Genomic DNA, 21,451 nt, shown 5'->3' on the forward strand with positions numbered 1-21,451 from the left:
CTTGAGACCTATGTAAGAAGCCTTATCTTATTTGAGCCTCACCGTAATCATCCTCTTTCACCTACAAACGTCTTTGAAAACCCTAATATCATTTGAGTGTGTGTTTTGAGTTTAAGGAGTGCCTTTTTGGCCATTTTAGTGTCCATTCATGATGAAGAAGTTGTCAAGCAAGCTTGGAGTGGCATTGGGTTTCAAGAATCTACATCTACTTCACCTTGAAGTGCTTTTGGAGGTATAAAGCTTTGATTTTTCCATCTTAATCATTAGATCTAGCTAGGGTTTTCTAGTTTTTTTTCTTCTATTTGTTGGTTTTGGATCTCCTCTTGTGAGTTGAGCAACTCTAGAGGCTGGAAATGTTAGATCTAAGGTCCTTTGGTCCATTCATAACATAAAAATGAAGTCTTGATGGGTGTTTAGACCTCATGCATGTATTAAGATCCATGAAAATGTCTTAATAGGATTGTTGGGAACATATGAGACATGCAAAGGCATAAAGTTGCCAACTTTATGCCCTAGGTTGTCTTAATAAGCTTAGATCTAACTATCCGATGCGAGAAAATCGAGTATTAAGCACTTAATGGAGAAAGTGCTTAATCTGTTAGTAGGTTCGGCGTAACCTAGCGTACGCAGTGCGTAAGGCCCAATAACACAGTACATTGTGCGTACCAGGGTGGTACGCTAAGCGTACGCACATCATATGAACTTGGATTTGTATTGGTCCTTTGAGCTTTTAGGCCTTAATTAGTCATTGGGCCTGGTAATGTTTTGGGGTTAGGCGGGCTAGTTTATATGTTTTGGACAATGGATGTTATAATTGGGCTTTATTGGGCCATGAGGACCATTAATGACTTTGGAAATAGACTTTTGGTCCATTAATTAAGGAAGACCTTTTGGGGCTTTGTGAAAGGACTTAGGGATTTGGGTTCCCTACTTAGATGGTGTTTGATCCTAACATTGAGTAATATTATTATTGTTAAGGACGAGTGTTTACTGATTGTTAGAAGAGCAGCCTTTAGATTCCATAGACAGAGGTGAGTCTCCTTACCATACTAATGGGTCTAAGGCACCAAGGTCGACTCGTTTTATTGTATTTAGCATCCTAGTTGTAGCTGTATTATGTGGTATGATAGTTTGTTGAGCTAGGAAGCATGCTAGTGATATATGTGATTTGTATGTGTAGAAGACCATGGGAGAGCCCATGACACTTGGATGTAAGACCATGTGGGGAGCCAATGGCTTTCCTATCGAAGACCACGGAAGAGACCATGGCACTTAGGTATAAGACCATATGGGGAGCCCATGACATCCTGGAGTAAAACTCTGGGGACGAGCGCACGACATCCCTATCTATTGTATGCATGCTTATATGGTATATATAGTTGTTATACTTAGTATTATATGTTGTATGTGGTTTGTGTGTGGGTATGCTCTGGGGAACTCACTAAACATTAGCTTACAATTTGTGGATTTGTTTCAGATACATCTGAGCCCAAGGGGAAGGGCAATGCTTGATGGTGCGGCGTGCACTCTCTCACCGACGTTTTATGGGACACTCTGGTGTTTTTAAATAAAGTTGTAATGAATGTGGATTTGAAAACAATTGTGTTGGGAATTTCATCGTTTATGGAAATGTATTTAATTAATTAAAAATGAAAATTTTCTTTTGAAAATTTGGTCGTTACATGCTGTGAATCCTAAACAGTAATTTCTCCCCATTCTATAAATCTTAAACCTAAGATGAAAATCTGATGGAGTCTGATTCACTTTAAATGATTTACTTCTACAACATCATTGAAGCTCCGTTCTTCATGTAAGTTAGCTTTGAATGATATTAATCGATCACAACCTTAACATAACCTCAAGAAATGGTCACAATTCACTGAAACTTCCAAAAATTCAAGATTATGAACCTATAACATCATTTTATTTTGGAGGAAATGGGAATACGAACTAGGATTTTTAACAGTAGCGAACTAGGATTCGAAATGCAAAAGCAAAAAACCTATGTTAGGATCGTTTGGGATTTTGCACCAATAATTAGGAATATAGCGATCATAGTTGAACAAACTTTTGGAAGAAATTGTAAAATAGATTTGTTTGAGCATAATTTTTTTGAATATAGCCAAATGTGCATTTTGAAGGGATCTTGATTCTAGTTTGGTTGCCATTAATGAGTTTAATCGTCAGCTGAGAGAGAGAGAGAGAGAGAGAGAGAGAGAGAGAGAGAGAGAGAGAGAGAGAGAGAGAGAGAGAGAGAGAGAGAGAGAGAGAGAGAGAGAGAGAGAGAGAGAGAGAGAGAGAGAGAGAGAGAGAGAGAGAGAGAGAGAGAGAGGCCCTATCATTTTTTAGATATTAAAATGAATACATAATTATTAAACTTTTAAAAAAATGAATTTTATAAATAGAAATAAATACCCAAAAATATTAAAGTTATTTCAGTTTATCCAGTAATCAAATTCACAATGAAACTAACTCAAAATAACTATAAAACCAAAAAAATCGAGGTTTGAACTAAACTCAGAAAAAACGCATACCACAGGTACCATTTTTGCAATTTTTTCTTTAGTTTATAATTTAAATATCTAACAAATGACCAAAATTCACAAAATGTGATAATAGTTTAAAATTAAATGCAATAAAAAGGATACAAAGTAACGAAACACACATCTTTAACCGTTGACCTTTTTTTATTAAAATTTCATTGTTTAAAAATGTTTATTATTTATACAATTATTTTGCAACAATAAGAATTAATAAAAAAAAAACCGGTTTACAGGTCTCGGTCAAATTTCTATAGTCATACATTATATGAATATATTCTATTATATTTTAGATATTTGACAAATAACACATATACCTCAAAATTCAACAGAGTTTTTTTTTTTTTTTTTTTTTTTTTGTCGTAATAGTTTAGAACTAAAAGGCTAAAAGTCAATGATTTTAAACTATTTTCAGTGTCTGTTGATTTGTGGAATTCGAAACCCACTGTTGGAAAAATACGAAATACATTTTCAATCCTCGGTCATTACTGAAATATAGTCATCATCCTCAAATTCCAAGGTTTTTTCCAATCCCATTGGCATTCAACTATATATTATAATCCCATTTGCAGTCACCTACGCTCTCTACTCTATATAAAATACAGCATAGGCATAGATCAAACTCACCAAAACATGAAGAAGTCTCAACTAAGCTCTTCTATCTTCCTCTTGATTATAACTCTTTCATTTTCTCTTTCATGGGCTGCCTTATCTTCCATTCTTAAGGCTACATCAGATGCTGAAGATTTCACAAGCTGCGTATTATCCAATTCCAGCAATGTCACCTCCGTCTCTGAGCTCATTTTCACCCCTGCCAATGCTTCTTTCTTACCCGCTTGGCAAGTGCATGTCCAAAACACTAGGTTCCTTAAACCTTCCACTCCAAAACCATCAGCCATCGTGACACCTGTGAATGAAACACTCATCAGAATAGTTTTATATTGTGCCAAGATGTATGACTACGAGCTCAGAATCAGGAGCGGGGGGCATGACTACGAGGGTCTCTCCTACACTGCTGATGTTCCATTTGTTATGCTTGATTTCACCAACATGAGATCTATAGATGTGGACGTAGCTAATAAGACTGCATGGGTCCAGGCAGGTGCTGCCCTTGGTGAAGTTTACTACGCTATTTCTCAAAAAACCGACACCCTGTACTTTCCGGCAGGTGTTTGCCCTACGGTGGGTGTTGGCGGGTACATGGGCGGTGCTGGCTATGGAAACTTGTTGAGGAAATACGGTACTGCTGCTGATAATGTTGTGGATGTTCGGTTCATGGATGTCAATGGAAATATTCTCGACAGGAATTCGATGGGAGAAGATTTGTTTTGGGCGATTCGAGGTGGTGGTGCTTCCAGTTTCGGAATCGTTCTTGCATGGAAGCTTGGGTTGGTTGAAGTTCCAGAAAGAGTAACTGTCTTTATACTCAACAAAACTTTAGAAGACGGTGTAACCGAGATTTTCCATAAATATCAATACGTTCTACCTCTTATTGATAGAAATTTACATATGAGAACTCAGATTTTTTCCGAGTATATCGGCAACACCACCATGAAAACCATCAGAGTTATGTTCGAAGGTATTTATCAGGGCACAACCGACACATTGCTTCCATTATTGTACGAAAAATTTCCGGAGCTCGGTGTTACACCAGAGATTTGTGAAGAAATTACAATGGTCCAATCGACCCTTGTGTTTTGGGGATTGCCAAGCTCTACCCCAACTGAGTTTCTCACTAACCGATCTGCCATAGCCAAGCTCAACAACAAAAGTAAATCTGACTACGTCCGAAAACCGATCCCTATAAGTGGGCTCAACAAGATATGGAAAAAGCTAATGGAAAATGACGAATCAGCGCTTCTGATGATCAATCCTTTTGGAGGAAGGATGTCTGATTACTCAGAGACAGCCATTCCATATCCTCATAGAGGTGGTGTTGTGTTACAGATGCTCAAGACTGTCAATTTTGCAGGTCAAACTTCAGACACAACACCTGTATCACTGAGCAGGATAGCATGGCTGAATAGCTTGGATGAGTTATTGACGCCTTATGTGTCAAAGAACCCAAGAGAGGCATATTCCAACTACAATGATCTTGATTTCGGTGTTGGAAATGCGAATTATCAGGAAGCAAGTCTATGGGGTGAGAGGTACTGGAAGAGGGCAAATTTCAAGAAGTTGATTAGAATCAAGGCCAAAGTTGATCCCGAGAATTTCTTTAGGCACCCACAAAGTATCCCGGTTTTCTCCACATCTCTCTCAGACATGTGAAGTTCTTGGATTTACATGGTTTGCTTTTTTTTGAATTAATTAGCAATAAGGGCTACTTTGTGTTGGGTTCTACCTGTTTGCTACGTTTCCAATGCCTATACATGAATAAGTATGCTTTCTTTTCTTTTCTTTTTAAAATTATGTATTCAATTTTTGCCTTGCACTCCATATGAAAAAAAAAATTAAACATTACAAATGATTGACGAGGAGAATAAGAGCAACAATTTTGGAAAATTTCAAGGACAAAAAATATGAAAATTTGTTAAAAAAAAAAACAATGGTTGCAGTGAGTTGAAGTTAGGTTTCATGTCCGGCTTCATCCGCCTAAGAGCAACAATTGATTCCCCTGCCAAGTAGTCAGAACAAAAAATAGATTATACTTTTTACAACTTATCTCACTCCTATCTTCAGACTAAGATATCAATCATAATTTATTTTTGAACATTCTCAAATAAGATTAAAAAGGAATTATTCTACATTTGTGAGTAAATATCAAAATTTGTTTTTATTTATCGTAACTTCTAACTGAGTTAATATAAACCCCCTTCATTGGCTTACAAAAATGTAATATATATATATATATATATATATATATATATATATATATATATATATATATATATATATATATATATATATATATATATATATATCTTTACTATCTTATAAAAGAAATCTAACTATTTCTAAAAATAGATTGATTATAATAATAATATTTTTTTAAGACGTCCAAATGATGAAGCTGATAGTATAAGTAATCATTAATAAATTAATATTAAATTTTAACCATATTTTGAATTCAAATATTTATCATCAAATCTCCTTATATTTCTCAACAATTTGATATGGTTTCCTCAAATCTCGGATTCATTCAAATTTTGAACCCTTTTAGATATCCTTAAATTTAGCATGTTGATTCAAATATCCCTCCAATCGCATATACCTCTTTGCTCCCTCCTCTACTATAAAGTCCACTGTCCAGGAACAAAAAATGACTTCATTTCTCAAATAACACCATAGTTTGATTATTTTGTCTTCGACGTGTACTTTCTTTTGTAACATAACATTTTTGTAGAGGAAACATATCACTAAAAGAATTTACACGCCCCGCCGCTTTGCGCGGGTGCACTGCTAGTATATATATATATATATATATATATATATATATATATATATATATATATATATATATATATATATATATATATAACCATTTTTATTAAAGGAATCAATCCAAAGCATCGGAAAGCGATCAACAGTAAAAAGAAAGCTTGTAAATTTTTATGATGGACGCACATGTACCGGATTATAAAAAACCCACTTCATTTTTTTCATTTAAAATTTTTTTAGGCCAATTTTTTTATCAAAAAAAAAATCTGAATATATCGTTGTTCACGATTTTTCGTTCTCTTTCCATAGAGATACATGATGATATATAAAAAACGATTTAAAAAAAAAAAAAAAAAAAACCACTTAATTTTCTTATGTTTTTTCAATATTTAAGCTTTTTTTATATATATAAAAAAAACTAATTATACCAAAAATACTAATTTTTTGTACTCTATTAATAAACATCAACACCGATTAAAAAATAAAAAAAAACCTCGAACAGTGTAGATTCACACTGTGAATCTAAACTGTAAATATTTTAATTTTTAACATTCACAATATGAAAAATCTCGAACAGTTCAGATTCAAAAAAAAAACTCGATCAGTGTACATTCACATTGTGAATCTATACTGTAAATATTTCAAATTTTAACATTCACAATGTGAAAAAGCTCCGATCAGTTCAGATTCACACTGTGAATCTGATTTATTATTATACACACTGTGATTCTGAGGAGGTTCACAATTTGAATCTGAACAGGTTTACAATATGAATCTGAATAGGTTTACAATATGAATCTGAACAAGTTCACAATGTGAACCTGAACTAAAATATCGTTTTTTTTTTAAATTGAATATGAATCCATGTTTAAAAAGTACAAAAAATATGAATTTTGATATATTTATTTATTTTTTTCTATAAAAAATAGACCTTAACTTTTTTAATTAAAGAAAATGAAGTGAGTTATTTACGAAAAAAAATTCATTTTTTATATATCATCATGAAACTCTATGGAAAGAGAACGAAAAATCGTGAACAACGGTATATTCATTTTTTTTTGATAAAACACAAGGCTTAAAAAAAATTTAACGAAAAAAAGTGGTGGATTTTTTTGTAAAGGGTGAATTTTTTTTGTATAATCCGGTGTGTGTGCGTCCAATGTAAAAGTGTACATCTATTTTCTTGGCTGTTGATCGTTATGATTTTCGATGCTTACGATTGGTTCCTTGGTTAATTATGGTTTTTTATTGAACGTCACCCTATATATATATATATATATATATATATATATATATATATATATATATATATAGTGAGAGAGAGAGAGGGGTTCAAATGTGGATTGACATCTATTTTGGTGGATATGTGGACAATGTTATTTTGTGAGAATGATAATGTGAATACGTTTAATCTTACATAACTATTATCATTATCATGCATTCTCACCAACTAAATCATCTATATGGTTATTATAGATTTTTTTTTTATTATTTTCATTCTATCAGAATATTGTTAGGATTTTTATTGAGTCGTATTCCGTAATAATAAAAATGAGGGAGAAAAGATGTGTGCGAACAAAAATGAATACGAATTAGTGAGAATGCATGGAAATATCAATAATTGTGTGAAGTTGAACGTATTTACATTACTAAACAACTTATTCTTTTACTAATTCTCATAGAATAACATTGTCTACACGTCTACACAATAGTTGTCCACCCACATTATATATATATATATATATATATATATATATATATATATATATATATATATATATATATATGGAGAGAGAGAGAGAGAGAGAAAGTTCAAATGAGAACCACCAATTTGTCCATTGATTTAATATAAACCCCTTTCATTCCGCCTGTATCACCGCTGACATCACCGCCAGCAGGAGAATATCGCCGACGGTAGACCACAACTTTCAGATCTGGTACTACCGCCTTCAGATCCTGATCTGACGCCTTCAAATCTAGAACCACCGCCTTTAGATCTAGAACCACCACCTTCAGATCTGCAACCATCACTTCTAGATCTATGTCGATATCACTCTAATATGATTAATTATGTTGTTTTTTGTGTGATTTCTTCAGATATGAAAACGTCACCATCACCATCGAAGACAACTACACATCAACGGACGTTTCCATCGGTCGCACAACGTCCCTTAGATGTGGAACCACCACTGAAAATGACCTCATGAAGCTTTTTCAGCTTCAGATCTATCGTCGACCGCCGCACCATCTACTTCGCCATCTCCTACCACTGGTTAACCACCACTATCAAATGTACAAGCTTTTATCGGTTCCAGAGCTTTAATTTTCGCCTCAGATCTACAATATTTGTCTCTAGATCTATGAACTTATGGTGAGGATCCTCATTTCCCTTTAAATCTGTTTTGTCTCCACCTTCATCCAGATATGTGGTTTATGCTTCTTCAAGATTTTTTCAGCAGCCAACTTCACCGGAGCAAATCTGAAGCCAAAAAAGTGTTGTTGTGATAAGATATGACAAGAAATGACAAAAAATCTCCTTCTCTAGTGACTAATGGTTGTTCCATCGCCTTTTGATGTTTTTTGGTAAGATCTAGTTATTTTTTTTAATAAGATCTATCCTTTTAGTGTTGTTTGGTGGTGGTTCTACCCCCACATCAGATCTATTCCACCATCATCGATTCCTCACCTCGGATCACCAAAAAATCATCAACAACCATTAGCTTTTTAGATCTGAAGTCAAAGACACTGATTTATCAGATCTGGTTAGATCTGATCAAATCTGATGTGTTTGGTGCAATTTCAGGTATATATCTGGTGTATACAAAGCATTTCATGTTGTCAACTAGTGGTTCTACAACCTTAGATCGTCAGAAAAGTCACAAATTACCATCAACCTTTCAGATCTAAAGTTAAAGATGCACTAATTTCTCAGATCTGGTTACACCTTATGTGTTTTGTGTCATTCAGGCATAGATCTAGTGTGCACAAAGCATCTCATGGCGGCTAGCAGTGGTTCCACCACTGAATCATATCTATGTCAGATCTGATTTGTATGATGCACAAAAGGTGTTTGATGAATGTTTCAACAAAATCAGGTATGTTCTTAATTTGTGAATATTATGATTGAGAGTCCTGAATTGTGTTTATTAAACTATGAATGAGAGTCAAGAAATACTCTATTAAATTGTGAATTTGTATGGTGCATTCTCTAAATGAGACTCATAAACTATTTTATTAAATTGTAAATAAAATTCTTGAAATGTAAGTTTTTAGCTGAGAATATATATATATATATATATATATATATATATATATATATATATATATATATATATATATATATATATTGTACTAAACTGAGATTTTCTTATATTAAACTGTGATTTTTGTGTATTAAATGTGAATTTACTGTATTAAGCTATGAATTGAGTGTCTTAAGCTATGAATTTGCTATGAATTTTATGTTTGATCTAAAATATGAGATGAAAGAAGCAATATACATAAATCTAGTCTTACCTAATTTTGAATAAAATACATAAAATTTGAACTATAAATCTTATGTAAATAAACTTTTAAATAACACTAGCCTCCAAATATCAAGGTATAAATACAAGTTTTAAGTTAAAAATATGGTTTGGAATTTATAATTTTTGTGTATTAAATTGTGAATTTATTGTACTAAATGTGAATTGATTGTATTTAAGCTGCAAATTGACTGTATTAAGTTGTGAATTGATTATATTAATCTTTGAATTATTTTTATTTTTATTTTTTTTATGAATTTTATGTTTGCTTCTAAACAATGAGATGAAATATGTTTTTCTCTAATTTTTTAAGAAAGTACATAATATTTAAATAGTAAATATTATGTAAATTAAACTTTGAAAAAAACACATTAACCTCAATATATGAATATATAAATATAAGTGTTCAGTTGAGAATATGGATGTGAATGAATATTTTTTGTTTATTAAACTGTAAATTTATTGTATTAAGCTGTAAATTTTGTATATTAAACTGTGAGCTAACTATATTAAACTGTGAATTTACTATATTGAATTATGAATTTTTTATAAATTTTGTGTTAAATATGAATTTTTTATATATCAATGTTTGTATTAATTTTCTTATGAATATATTTATTATTTGTGCTATATAAATATGTAAGAATGTAATGGTTTTTATTGTTTTGCATTAAAATCAAAATGAGTGAATATGTAACACCTTGTTTGAAAGTACTCGGTTGGATCTCGAGGACCAAAGGGTATGGGAGATTTGTTCTTTTATGGGCTTCGGGTTTTATCCGGAATGTTCTAGACTTAGAGGTGTCGATGGGAGCGTAAGGCTTCCCGCCGCCTTTACGTGGATATAAGTTCGTCGAAAACGGACTTAAAATGAAGGAGTTATGACACTATGAAGCTTTTGTCAATTCTAGCCCCTAATGGAAATTGGTGACAAGAAGATCACATGCATGCAACGTGGCTGGCAAGGGAACGCTCAACGTACGAGGAGTACACCCAACGTACGCTCAGAGTCCCTAAACCTTAAATTTTAGGGTGTACCACTATATAAAGAACATGATACCCTCTAGGATCAGCCTCTTTCTCACCCTTAGACAGTGTTCCCGAAACCCTAATCATCTTTGAGTATTCTTGGAGCTTGGAAGGCTTTGTGAGAGCATTTTGGTGTTTTGGATCCACGCTTCAAGGAAGCAAAGGTCAAGGCAAGGTGTTGGTGCAAAAGAGAAGGTTTAGATCTAGGATTGTTGCTTCACTATAGATATTTTCAAGTATAAAGTCATGAGCTTGATGATTAATCTCTTAGATCTTTCTTAGTATGAGTTTATGGACTCTTTTTGTCCCAAGAATGGACCTTTATGGTGAAATCTCGTTTGTGAGCTTAGGGTTGCCACCCTTAGAGCTAAAAGGGTCCCATAAGCAGTAAAGTCTCCATCTGAATGTCTTAATGGGTTCATGCATGAGATCTAGCCCTTTTCATGGAAGTAGAACATCATTTTTGGAGTTTGGGCTTGTTTAGGCCAAGTAAAGTCACAAAGTCAGTGACTTTATGGATTAAGACGTGGAAAAGGACCAAGATCTGTGATTGTAGCTCCTGAAGTGAAGTATTAAGCACTTAATGAGAAATGGACTTAACATGAGGTTTACGTTGAGCGTACGTGAAGGTACGCCCAACGTATGCACCACTCAGTCAGTACGCTTAGCGTACAAGGATGTACACCCCGCGTACTCTATCAGTTGGGCCTTTTGTTTTTGGGCCATGGTTTGGGCCGTGATTTGGGTCTTTGGGCCTTAGTAGGCCATCAAAAGTTAGATAATTTAGGCCAAGAATATGTATGGGCTTAAAGTAAGGCCCATTAGAGGGGTTAGGCCCAATTTAGCAAATTGGGCCATTAGTGGGCCACTAATGGGCTTGGAAAGCTTACCTAGTGTTGGGTTCTATTTTGAGATTTAGGGCTCAGTTGCTAATTGGATATATTGATCGGTATTGATGGATCAGGAAGTAGGCGGGGCAGTAGCTAAGGATTTCTTTAGGAAGCTTCTGCATTTGAGGTGAGTCTTTTCACTATACCAATGGGTCTAAGGCACCAAGGCCGGCCCATTTTACGATAGTTGGTATACTTATTGTGTAGAGGTGTGTGGCTTTGTTATGCATTAATATGTGGTAGAGATAGCCTTCAGGGTTAATGGTAGAGATAGCCTTCATGTCTAGTGGTAGAGATAGTCATTATGGCTAAGGGTAGAGATAGCCTTTGTGGCTGATCGTCGAGATAGCTTTGTAGCTAATTGAAATGCATTAGGTGGTAGAGGTAGCTTTATAGCTAATGGTTATGTGTTATGTGGTAGAGGTAGCTTTCATAGCTAATATGTTATGTGGTTTGTGTGTGAGGTATGCTCTAGGGAACTCACTAAGGTTCGTGCTTACAGGTTTGTTTATGGCTTCAGGTACTTCAGATTCCAAGGGCAAGGGAAGGCATGATGGCGGCGTGCACTCTCTCGCAGATACTTTATAGGACACTATGATGTTTGGAATAAAAGTTGTTTTGACTTATGTTTTGAAAACAGTTATAACTAAATTTCTTAATGTATGAGAAAATGTTTGCTTATTCGAAAATGAAAAATTTACTTTGAAAATTGGGTCGTTACAAAATATTAAACTGTGAATATAGTATTTAACTTGTCAATGCATAATTGTATATGCAGATCGGATTTAGAAGGAATCATGGTTGCAACGATGACACAAATGGTTGTTGGCGGCCTGTGGTAGTTGGTGGTTGTGGTAAAGTTTGGGTTTGACTTTTCTGAATCTTGAATTAGTGTAAAATGTATTGTATTAAGTTGTGAATTTTATTTATTAAACTATAATGGACTGTATATTATTGTGTATTGTCTATATATTTTGTGTTAAAATAGGAACGAAAATATTAGATTATAAAAATTATGATTTTGCCATTTCTCACCAAAAAAGACAAAATAAAATCAAGATTTTTACATATTTAATAAGTATTCACATGTTTAATAACTATGAACTTGGAGTTCTTAGGGTTCTTAATTTTTTTTTGTTCTCATTTGAATCACTCCATATATATATATATATATATATATATATATATATATATATATATATATATATATATATATATATATATATATATATATATATATATACATATATATAAAAGCGTTCAATTGAGAACATTTCTTATTGCGAGAACATTTAAGAACAAATTTGGACTACATAATTTTTTTAATTTAAACTATAAAAATAATATTCATAAAAATCAATCAATTGTTACAAACAATTAAAAAACCCACTAACCAAACCACTCACCACCTAACCAACTCCACCCATTACCACTACCTACGACCCACTGCCACCTCCACCACCAACCACCACACCCACCACCACCACCCACCACCATGCACTACCACTCATCACTACCGACCACCACCCACCTCTACCACCACCCGCTACCACCACCCCCACCCAACACCCACCAAAACCTCCACTAGCTACAACCATCACCACCTATCTCCACCACCCGCCACTACCCTCTACCACCTATCACCAACCACTAAAACCACCACCTTCAATGACTAGCACTCGCCACCACCATCACCACCCACCACCATCACCACCCCCACCCATCAACCACCAAAACCACCACTCACCACCACTTACCTCTACCACCCATCACCACCACCCCTACCCACCTCAATCACCCATCACTACCACCCGCCAACCACCACCACCTATGACCACCCACCCACTACCCACCATTATGACTACCACTTTCCATACCACCAACCATCACCCACTGCTTATCACTACCACTCGCCTTCACCACTCAACACCACTACTCACTTGCACCGTCTCATTGATCGTAAATCTTTGAATCAAATTTTGAGTTGATATTGAAAGCCTGACATATGATACACATATGTTATTGTTGTTCTTGTTCCCTTTTGCTTCTGTCATATTGGTATATGTAAGGCATAAGATTATATTGTATCTATTTATTGAATTCACTAAGCGTTATCGTTTATCCATCTCAATATTTAACAATTGCAGGTGATGAGTATCCAATATAGCTTTATACTGCTGAAAGATTTAGAATAGTTAATAGAATTTCTCTGTATTTTAATGTTCATGTATGTATATGAATAGTAGATTCCCGGGTAGACATGAAATGTAATAAAACTTAGTCGGTTTGTATCCAATCCTTTGTAATCATTTTATCAATATAAAATATTGTTTTATAAATATGCATGTAGCATGTTTTGAGGAAGTAACTTAAGAATAATGTTGTGAAGTATGAAATTTTGGGTCTTTTAGAAATACGAAAGTTAGGGTCTTTCAATCATGGTATCAGAGCAATGGTTTAAGTGTACTAAATATCACGGATTGGTATTTAGACTTAAACTGTTGGAAGCTCAATATATGAGCTGATTCATAATAAGTATATGAATACAAACCATAAGAAATATTTAAGTGGGGAATTGGGTAGTGATAAACCCTAGTATTCTAAGATATTAAGTTACTTCAGAATTTTAAGAAAATTAGTTAAGTAAACTAGAAATTTTAAGAATTTCTAAACTTAAACAAGAATTATTAAGTAAAGATGATACGATATATTTTAGGTTGAATACCTAATGGAGGCAAACACTAGAATATTAAGAGGATATATGCCTTATATTTTATTATGTGCTAAATAAATATAGAGAAGAGATATGCCTTATATTCTATTATGTGAAAAAGCTTAAGGTCTGTTGCCTACCATGGTTTAGAAAATTTTAAGAATTTTCATAATAGAAATTTTCGGAGTGATAAAGAGACTTATGATAGTTAACATCGATAAGTTTATAAATAAACGATCGCGAGATATCGTAAAATAAATATGAATTGTTATCGTAATAAGTGTATAAATACCAATAGAGTGGTAATATATATTTAAAGTATGTTTGATATATAATAACATCTTTAGAAGAAATATGTGCGTTTGAAATACGTTTGGACAAGATAAATGTGTTGGTACAAATCCACGAAGTTGTTCTATCGCTGTTCAGATTGAAGAAGTGATTGTTTAATAGAGTCAAAAGAACCGAAGATGGTGATAAGTACTTCGACGGTATCACAATAAATGTTGTGCAAGATTTAGAAGAATTAAATGAAGATAAAAAAAAAAGGCTAATGAAGTTTTCAGACTCAATAGGCCAAGACTTTGTGAGATAAAGTTCCATTGTGTGTTAAGCCGACTTTAACATACAAGATTGAGATGGTGAATTGAGTCATTTAGTGGTAAATGGTTAAGCAACTTACTTGTTTAAGTAAGGTAGAATGCTTAATTGAAGAAGAAATACACCCATAGTATCGTATGAGAAGAGATGTTGTAGTCAGGAATGACAGAGAACCAAGTTGAAGCTAGTAAAGCTTGCTAAGATGCAGCTAAGATGTAGACTTCTTAGGATAGATTCCTATGAAGTAGGCTTAGACTTACTCAGATACAAGAATAACGATGTCAAGGAAGAATAATGAAATGAACAAAAGTGCATGATGGATTGCATGAGTTAGAAGATGATGCAGGTAGTAGAAGACCGTTTGTCTCCATGCTGCTAAAGTAAATTTTGGAATAGTGTGTCTTGTAGAGTAGACACTACTCAAGAAAGAATTAATATGAAGAAATGGAAGTAAAATTTCTATCGACCTATGGAAAATTATTAGGATATATTAAATCGAGCATATGCATGAGAAGAATCCTAAAAAGCGAGTATAGGTAATCCAATATATGTTTGATAGAATCGTAAAAACCCTAGTTGAGTCTAGGAGGAACTATTGTACGTATTTGTTTGAACACATTCATGTGTAATAAGTTGCTTTGTGAAAACTTTTGAATGGTGACTTGGGAACTGCGAGACAATACTTGGGACGAGTATGAGTATGTGTTAGTAGTAGTAGAGGCCTATACTACTGGAAGCACAGGACTCACACTTGGATCAGGAAAAGTCACAAGGTTACCAAGAAGCTAGTAAATGATTCCATTTTATTCATGTGTGTCATTACCTTTGATTCGGTAATGACTAAGAAGACAAGTATTGTTCAACTCTTAAAGAATCGAGTTCGATTAGTACAAATCTGCGAAAGGAGTTAATTGGTTCAGAGAACCATGTCTTATATAGTGACAAAACTTCAGTAGGAATACTGAAGAAGTAAATGGTCGAGGTAGTCGATAGAAATATAACAATCTTCATTAAAGAATTGAGCAATCATTAGCCAGAGATGTGACTTGCTATGTGGTGTTACTAGCCACAAGAAACGTATCCGCCCTACTCTTACTAGTCAAATGGCGGGGAGTCAAGTTGCCGTTCAACAATTAAAGAGTACTCCAACTAAAAAGGAGGAGGTGCCAAAAGCTAAAAGATATGTAGGTCTGAAAGCACGAATTAGAGATACGTGGTGCTATTCTTTCTGTTCCAAAGCATCTACGTGTTGATCAAACTCTTTTCATTTTCTTTATTCTATCAGCTCGATTTATTCGATCTGATTCTAATACAAGAGTTTGGATCGTTATGTGTCTTGTGCGAGATAAAATCAAAGGTCATTAGAATATGACCATTCGAGTTGTTGTTATAGCAAAAGTAAATACCTTTACTTGGGTTTAGTCTATAAACCAAGAAGGAGTAGGAGTCTGCTATGAGAATTGAGTTTTAACTCAAAGATTAGGATCGAATGTTCAATAGAGAATGAAGAGTGGGTGCAAATTTGAACACCGCCAGTAATTAGGAAGTTTGAAGAATTTGATAATCGTTTGGCAAACTAAAAGTTAAATATCGTACATTTTAGATTACCACAAAGGAAGTAAGTTAAAACTCGAATGTTGTTTGATTTCAATGCCTCAGATTCTTTCGTGCATCTGATACGCATATCAGCAAGCTTGAGTTGATATTGAAAGCCTCAGATTCTTTCGAATGTTCAATAGAGAATGAATGTTGTTCGAGTTGTTGTTATGTCTCATTGATCGTAAATCTTTGAATCAAATCTTGAGTTGATATTGAAAGCCTGACATATGATACGCATATGCTATTGTTGTTCTTGTTCCCTTTTGCTTCTGTCATATTGGTATATGTAAGGCATAAGATTATATTGTATCTATTTATTGAATTCACTAAGCGTTATCGCTTATCCCTCTCAATATTTAACAATTGCAGGTGATGAGTATTCAATATAGCTTTATACTGCTGAAAGATTTAGAATAGTTAATAGTATTTTTCTGTATTTTAATGTTAATATATGTATATGAACAGTAGATTCCTGGGTAGACATGAAATGTAATAAAACTTAGTCGGTTTATATCCAATCCTTTGTAATCATTTTATCAATATAAAATATTGTTTTATAAATATGCATGTAGCATGTTTTGAGGAAGTAACTTAAGAATAATGCTGTGAAGTATGAAAATTTGGGTGTTTCAGAAATACGAAAGTTGGGGTCTTTCAAATAACTTTTCAATTTTTTTTAATGTTCTTTACCTATAGTATATAATTTATCCATTTCGAAACAATATATTGTAGTATTTTAAATATTTAACTATTTATATATAGTGATTATATTTTTTTAAATATATTATTTGTCTAAAACCAAGTAATTAAATATGAGGTTTTATAGTATGTTAAAGATAGATATGAATAAATTACTTAAATTAAAAAAAAAAAAAAAAAAACAATTAGAAAAAGTTAACCTTTCAAAAGTTTACTTAAGTAGAAGTTAAATTAAAAAAAAAAAAAAATGATGATAGACAATAATTTTAAATAATAATAAAAATTACCATCAAAATCCTCTTGATCTCAGCCTACGTAAATCAAAAGACATGATATCCCAAATCAAATAAAGTATAAAAAGTTTTTTGTATTGATTATTGTTCTATGCTATCACCTAAACTGTTAAATTATAAAAATACATAAATTATACCAAAAAAAAAAAAAAAATCGTGGATCTAAAAAACATTTAAAAAATCGAACTCTAAAACAAAATCAAATAAACAAACAAACCTTAAACTATCAAATAGAAAAAAACAAAACGAAAGAACCAAATCGAAAAGTGTAACTTTTTTCATTATCTTGTAAACTTTGTATATATATCCGGGCAATAATAGAAAAAACAGTAGTTGTTTTTAATTTAAATAAAAATGGATGTAACGTGTACTTTGACAGAAAATTTAATAGAGTTGGTGAGCAGGTGAGGATTAAGTAGGGTGGTCGCGTGGTGGGTTTCGGTAATGTGATTATTTATTTATTTATTTCAAGTAGTGATCTTTATGAGTTATAACTAATACATAAATATCACGTTATAATAAATACATAAATATCACGTTAGCGATCATTATACATATACTGAAATTACATTGCGTCTTACTGTTAAATATTAGTAAAAAGTAGTTCCACGAGAAGTAACTTTTATTTCGATACAAAAGCTAAGAGTCTAGGGATATTGGCTGTTATCCTTTTTTTATCCGGGTTTTGAGAGTTAAAATCCCATCATCTAAGACTACTTATAACAGAGTCAGAAGCCACCATTTGTTTTATTGATTGATCATAAGGATTGAATTTAGTTATAATGCAATTGACGACCACATATAAAAACCTATACTAGCGTATCTTAAGGAAAAAGATAATGATAAGTAAAGAGATAAGAATTGTGGCTTTTAATAATTATCCTTATGACACCAAGGATAATATCGACTCCTTTATTCCCCCTGAAGCTCCTCTGGAACATGAAGAATACTAATGCCCAACTTAATAGATAAAGATTGCAAATCGTTCTAAACCCAAAGGTTTGGTCAACAAATATGCTAACCGATCATTAGTGTGAATACCAATTGTTGTGATTTCTTTTGATTCTACTAGTTCTCTTGTAAAGTAGCAATCCATCTCAATATGCTTTGTTCACTCATGGAAGAGAGGATTGTAGGTAATATGACGTGCTGACTCATTGTCATACAAGAGATGTGTTGGCTTACTCAGAAGCACATCAAAATCTATTAATAACCAAAGGGTCCAAACTATTTCATTGACGGTGGTAGTCATTGTTCTATATTCCACTTCAGCTGACGATGGAGAAACAACCAATTGTTTCTTGGACTTCTAGGATATTGGTGCACCACCTAAGATTAACAAGTATCCAGTTCACGATCTTCTAGAGAAAGGACATCCCAACCAATCGAAATCACTGTAGGCAGTTAATTCTGTCTCTCGTTCTTTTGGTAATAGAATTCCTTGACCCAAAGTAGCCTTAAGGTATCTAAGGACTCTTATAGTTGCTTCCCAATGATTTTGTCTTGGTTCGGAGACAAAATGGCTTAAGACATTGACCACGTAAGTGATATCGGGTCTTGTTGCTTAAATATACAAAAGTCTGCCAACTAAAAGTCGATACATGCTAGCATCAATCGGTTTATGTTCACCTCCCTTATCAAGCTTTAGGTTTGGTTCCATGGGAAAACGGCTAGGTCTGCAGCCAAGTAAACCAAAATTCTTATTAATGTCTAGAGTGTATTTTCTTTGGCTCAACACAAGACCTTCTTTAACACGTGCTACCTCAATTCCTAAGAAATACTTTAAATTTCTAAGGTCTTTAATGCTGAAACTTTCATCAAGATTGGATTTTGTGCTTTCGATCTTTCTTATGTCATTTCTAAGAATGATCACATCATCAACATAAATCAAGGTTGCCACGCAGGTGTTCCCATTTTTGTGAATGAAAAGAGAATGGTCCGTGTGTGATTGTCAAAAATCAAGACTAAGAAGAGTAGTTGTGAACTTATGAAACCAATTCCAAGAGGCTTGCTTTAATCCATACAAGGATTTCTTGAGTTTGCAAACTCGTGTATCATTCTTTTTTCGAAAACCTTGTAGGACCTTCATATATATATATATATATATATATATATATATATATATATATATATATATATATATATATATATATATATCTTCTTCCAAATCACTGTGTAAAAATGTGTTATTTACATCCAACTGATGTATGATCCAGTTATTTTTCACGACCATCGTTAGTAATACACGAACTGTCACGAGTTTGGCCATCAGTGCAAACGTGTCATGGAAATCCACACCTTCCATTTTAGTATATCCCTTTGCTACAAGTAGTGCCTTGTATCGCTCCACGTCTCCATTTGGTTTGTACTTTATTTTGTACACCCATTTGGAGTCGATTGCCCTCTTTTCTTCTGGTAAATGTTGAAGTTGCCATGTTCCATTTTGTTCAAGTGCATCGACTTCTTTTTTCATCACTTCTTCTCATCATTCGTCCTATACCACTTCACTAAAAACTTGTGGCTCACTGTGTGTAACTATAACATCCTGAAATTTAAGACCAAAAATTTCAAATTAAATTTAATAATTATAAAACCATTTGTCTGTAAACATCCATAGCATCAACTCATATCAAACCCAATGTATCAATAGTCAAAACATGTCATGATAAAACAACATCAGAGTATAACTCCCAAAGATCTCATGTGTGGAAAACGTAGTGTGATGCGCTGCGATCATGCCGGCTCCTTTCCCTTCGAAGAGGAAGTACATGAAACCAAAACTGAAAATCGTAAGCACAAAGCTTAGTTAGTCCCCCCAGCATACCATATACCATACAATAAACATATTGCCAAACATATATGGGTGCCCGACCTACTTTCTTGAGCATACTTGGGTGCTCAACCAGTCAACCTACCCATGTCAGGCATATTGGGGTGCCCGATCTACCCCTGTCAGACATATATGGGTGCCCAACCTACCCGACCAAGCATATCTGGTTTCCTGACCTACCCTCTGGTATATCTCAACCGGTTATGGGGTCTATTTCACCCCTACCACGACCACATAATAACATATCATATCATACTGTCAGGCATATCTGCGTGCGTGACCTACCCTCCAGTTTATCTCAACCGGTTACGAGGTTTAACCCACTCCTCCTGCCACTATCATATAATATCATAGCATACTAGCACATAAAGCATAAAAGATAGTGGGATACTAGATAATTATCACAAACACAATCATCTCTACTATAATCAGCTACTAGTGGGCCGGCGTGCCTTCGACCCACTTATACTAGAAGGCAACTCACCTCAAATGTTGTAAAGTAGCTGAACAGTCCCCGACTCTGAAATCAACCCCACTTAAACTACTACACACAAAATATTTCCTTTAATTCCCCTTTCATACTCATAACCCCTTAAGGGTCAATATTGGTCAAAGTCAAAGTCAACATTCTGAGTTGACTCAGCTCGATGAGTTAGCACTTCAATTCACAAAGTCTTTAAATCATAAAACCCTAAAATCGCTATCCAAATCATCAAGTTCTTTCATGAACTCGTCGAGTTCCTCCTATCAAAAGAATCGGGACTTTCCAAGTTAACTCGTCGATTCCTTCCTCTAACAGAATCGGGACACTTCAACTCAACTCGCCGAGTTCCTCTATGAACTCATTGAGTTCTTCAACTGTTAAGCTTTCTTAATGCATTGAGCCATTATTCTTTAAATCTAAGTCCCATATTCCAGATCTGGGTTGAATACACATCTAGGAGGGTAATGTTTTCGACTTTACCCAATAAGACCCATACTAGAAGAAATGAGCTCTAACCCTAACTCAAAATGGCTTAGATCCAACTCCAAAATTCATCAAAACTTCAAAATAAGCCATGGGGCCAAAGATTTGGACTCTAGGGACAGTTTGATCACGTAAAGTTCCTATCTTTACTTGCATGCATGACCTACTTGGATCACAAGACCAAGAAGATGGCCTAAAAGTTGCATGGGACTTCTATGGCCATAAAGTTGGCACCTTTATGCATTCAAGACCCTAGATCTGAAGGGTTTGCCCACATAGGACGTCCAAATCCCAAAAACCGACATACTTGCACCAAAACATGAAGAAAGCATCCTAAAACTAGATCTAAGCATGCTATGGACAAGGTAGGAGCTTTATACCTATAA

General features: G+C 33.9%; 1 protein-coding gene, 1 long non-coding RNA gene and 1 pseudogene across 2 annotated transcripts; 2 read left to right on the plus strand and 1 right to left on the minus strand.

Moving 5' to 3' along the window:
• The first annotated feature begins 3,143 nt into the window (after window positions 1-3,143).
• On the plus strand, window positions 3,144-4,949 carry LOC145034999 (berberine bridge enzyme-like 8 pseudogene; annotated as a pseudogene).
• A 3,075-nt stretch (window positions 4,950-8,024) lies between these two features.
• On the plus strand, window positions 8,025-12,043 carry LOC145033509 (uncharacterized). The gene is made up of 3 exons (XR_013677598.1): window positions 8,025-8,292; window positions 8,381-9,016; window positions 11,885-12,043. It is a non-coding gene; the product is annotated as an uncharacterized LOC145033509 (long non-coding RNA).
• A 6,789-nt stretch (window positions 12,044-18,832) lies between these two features.
• On the minus strand, window positions 18,833-19,741 carry LOC145035320 (putative mitochondrial protein AtMg00820). Its single transcript, XM_078983882.1, has 2 exons — window positions 19,548-19,741; window positions 18,833-19,127 (listed from the first exon to the last, which is right to left on the minus strand). The coding sequence occupies exons 1-2, from the start codon at window positions 19,739-19,741 to the stop codon at window positions 18,833-18,835; spliced, it is 489 nt and encodes a 162-aa protein (XP_078840008.1).
• Window positions 19,742-21,451: the final 1,710 nt, after the last annotated feature.

Source organism: Lactuca saligna, chromosome 3, assembly GCF_052625555.1.
Source record: "Lactuca saligna cultivar CGN05327 chromosome 3, ASM5262555v1, whole genome shotgun sequence".
NCBI lineage: Eukaryota > Viridiplantae > Streptophyta > Magnoliopsida > Asterales > Asteraceae > Lactuca > Lactuca saligna.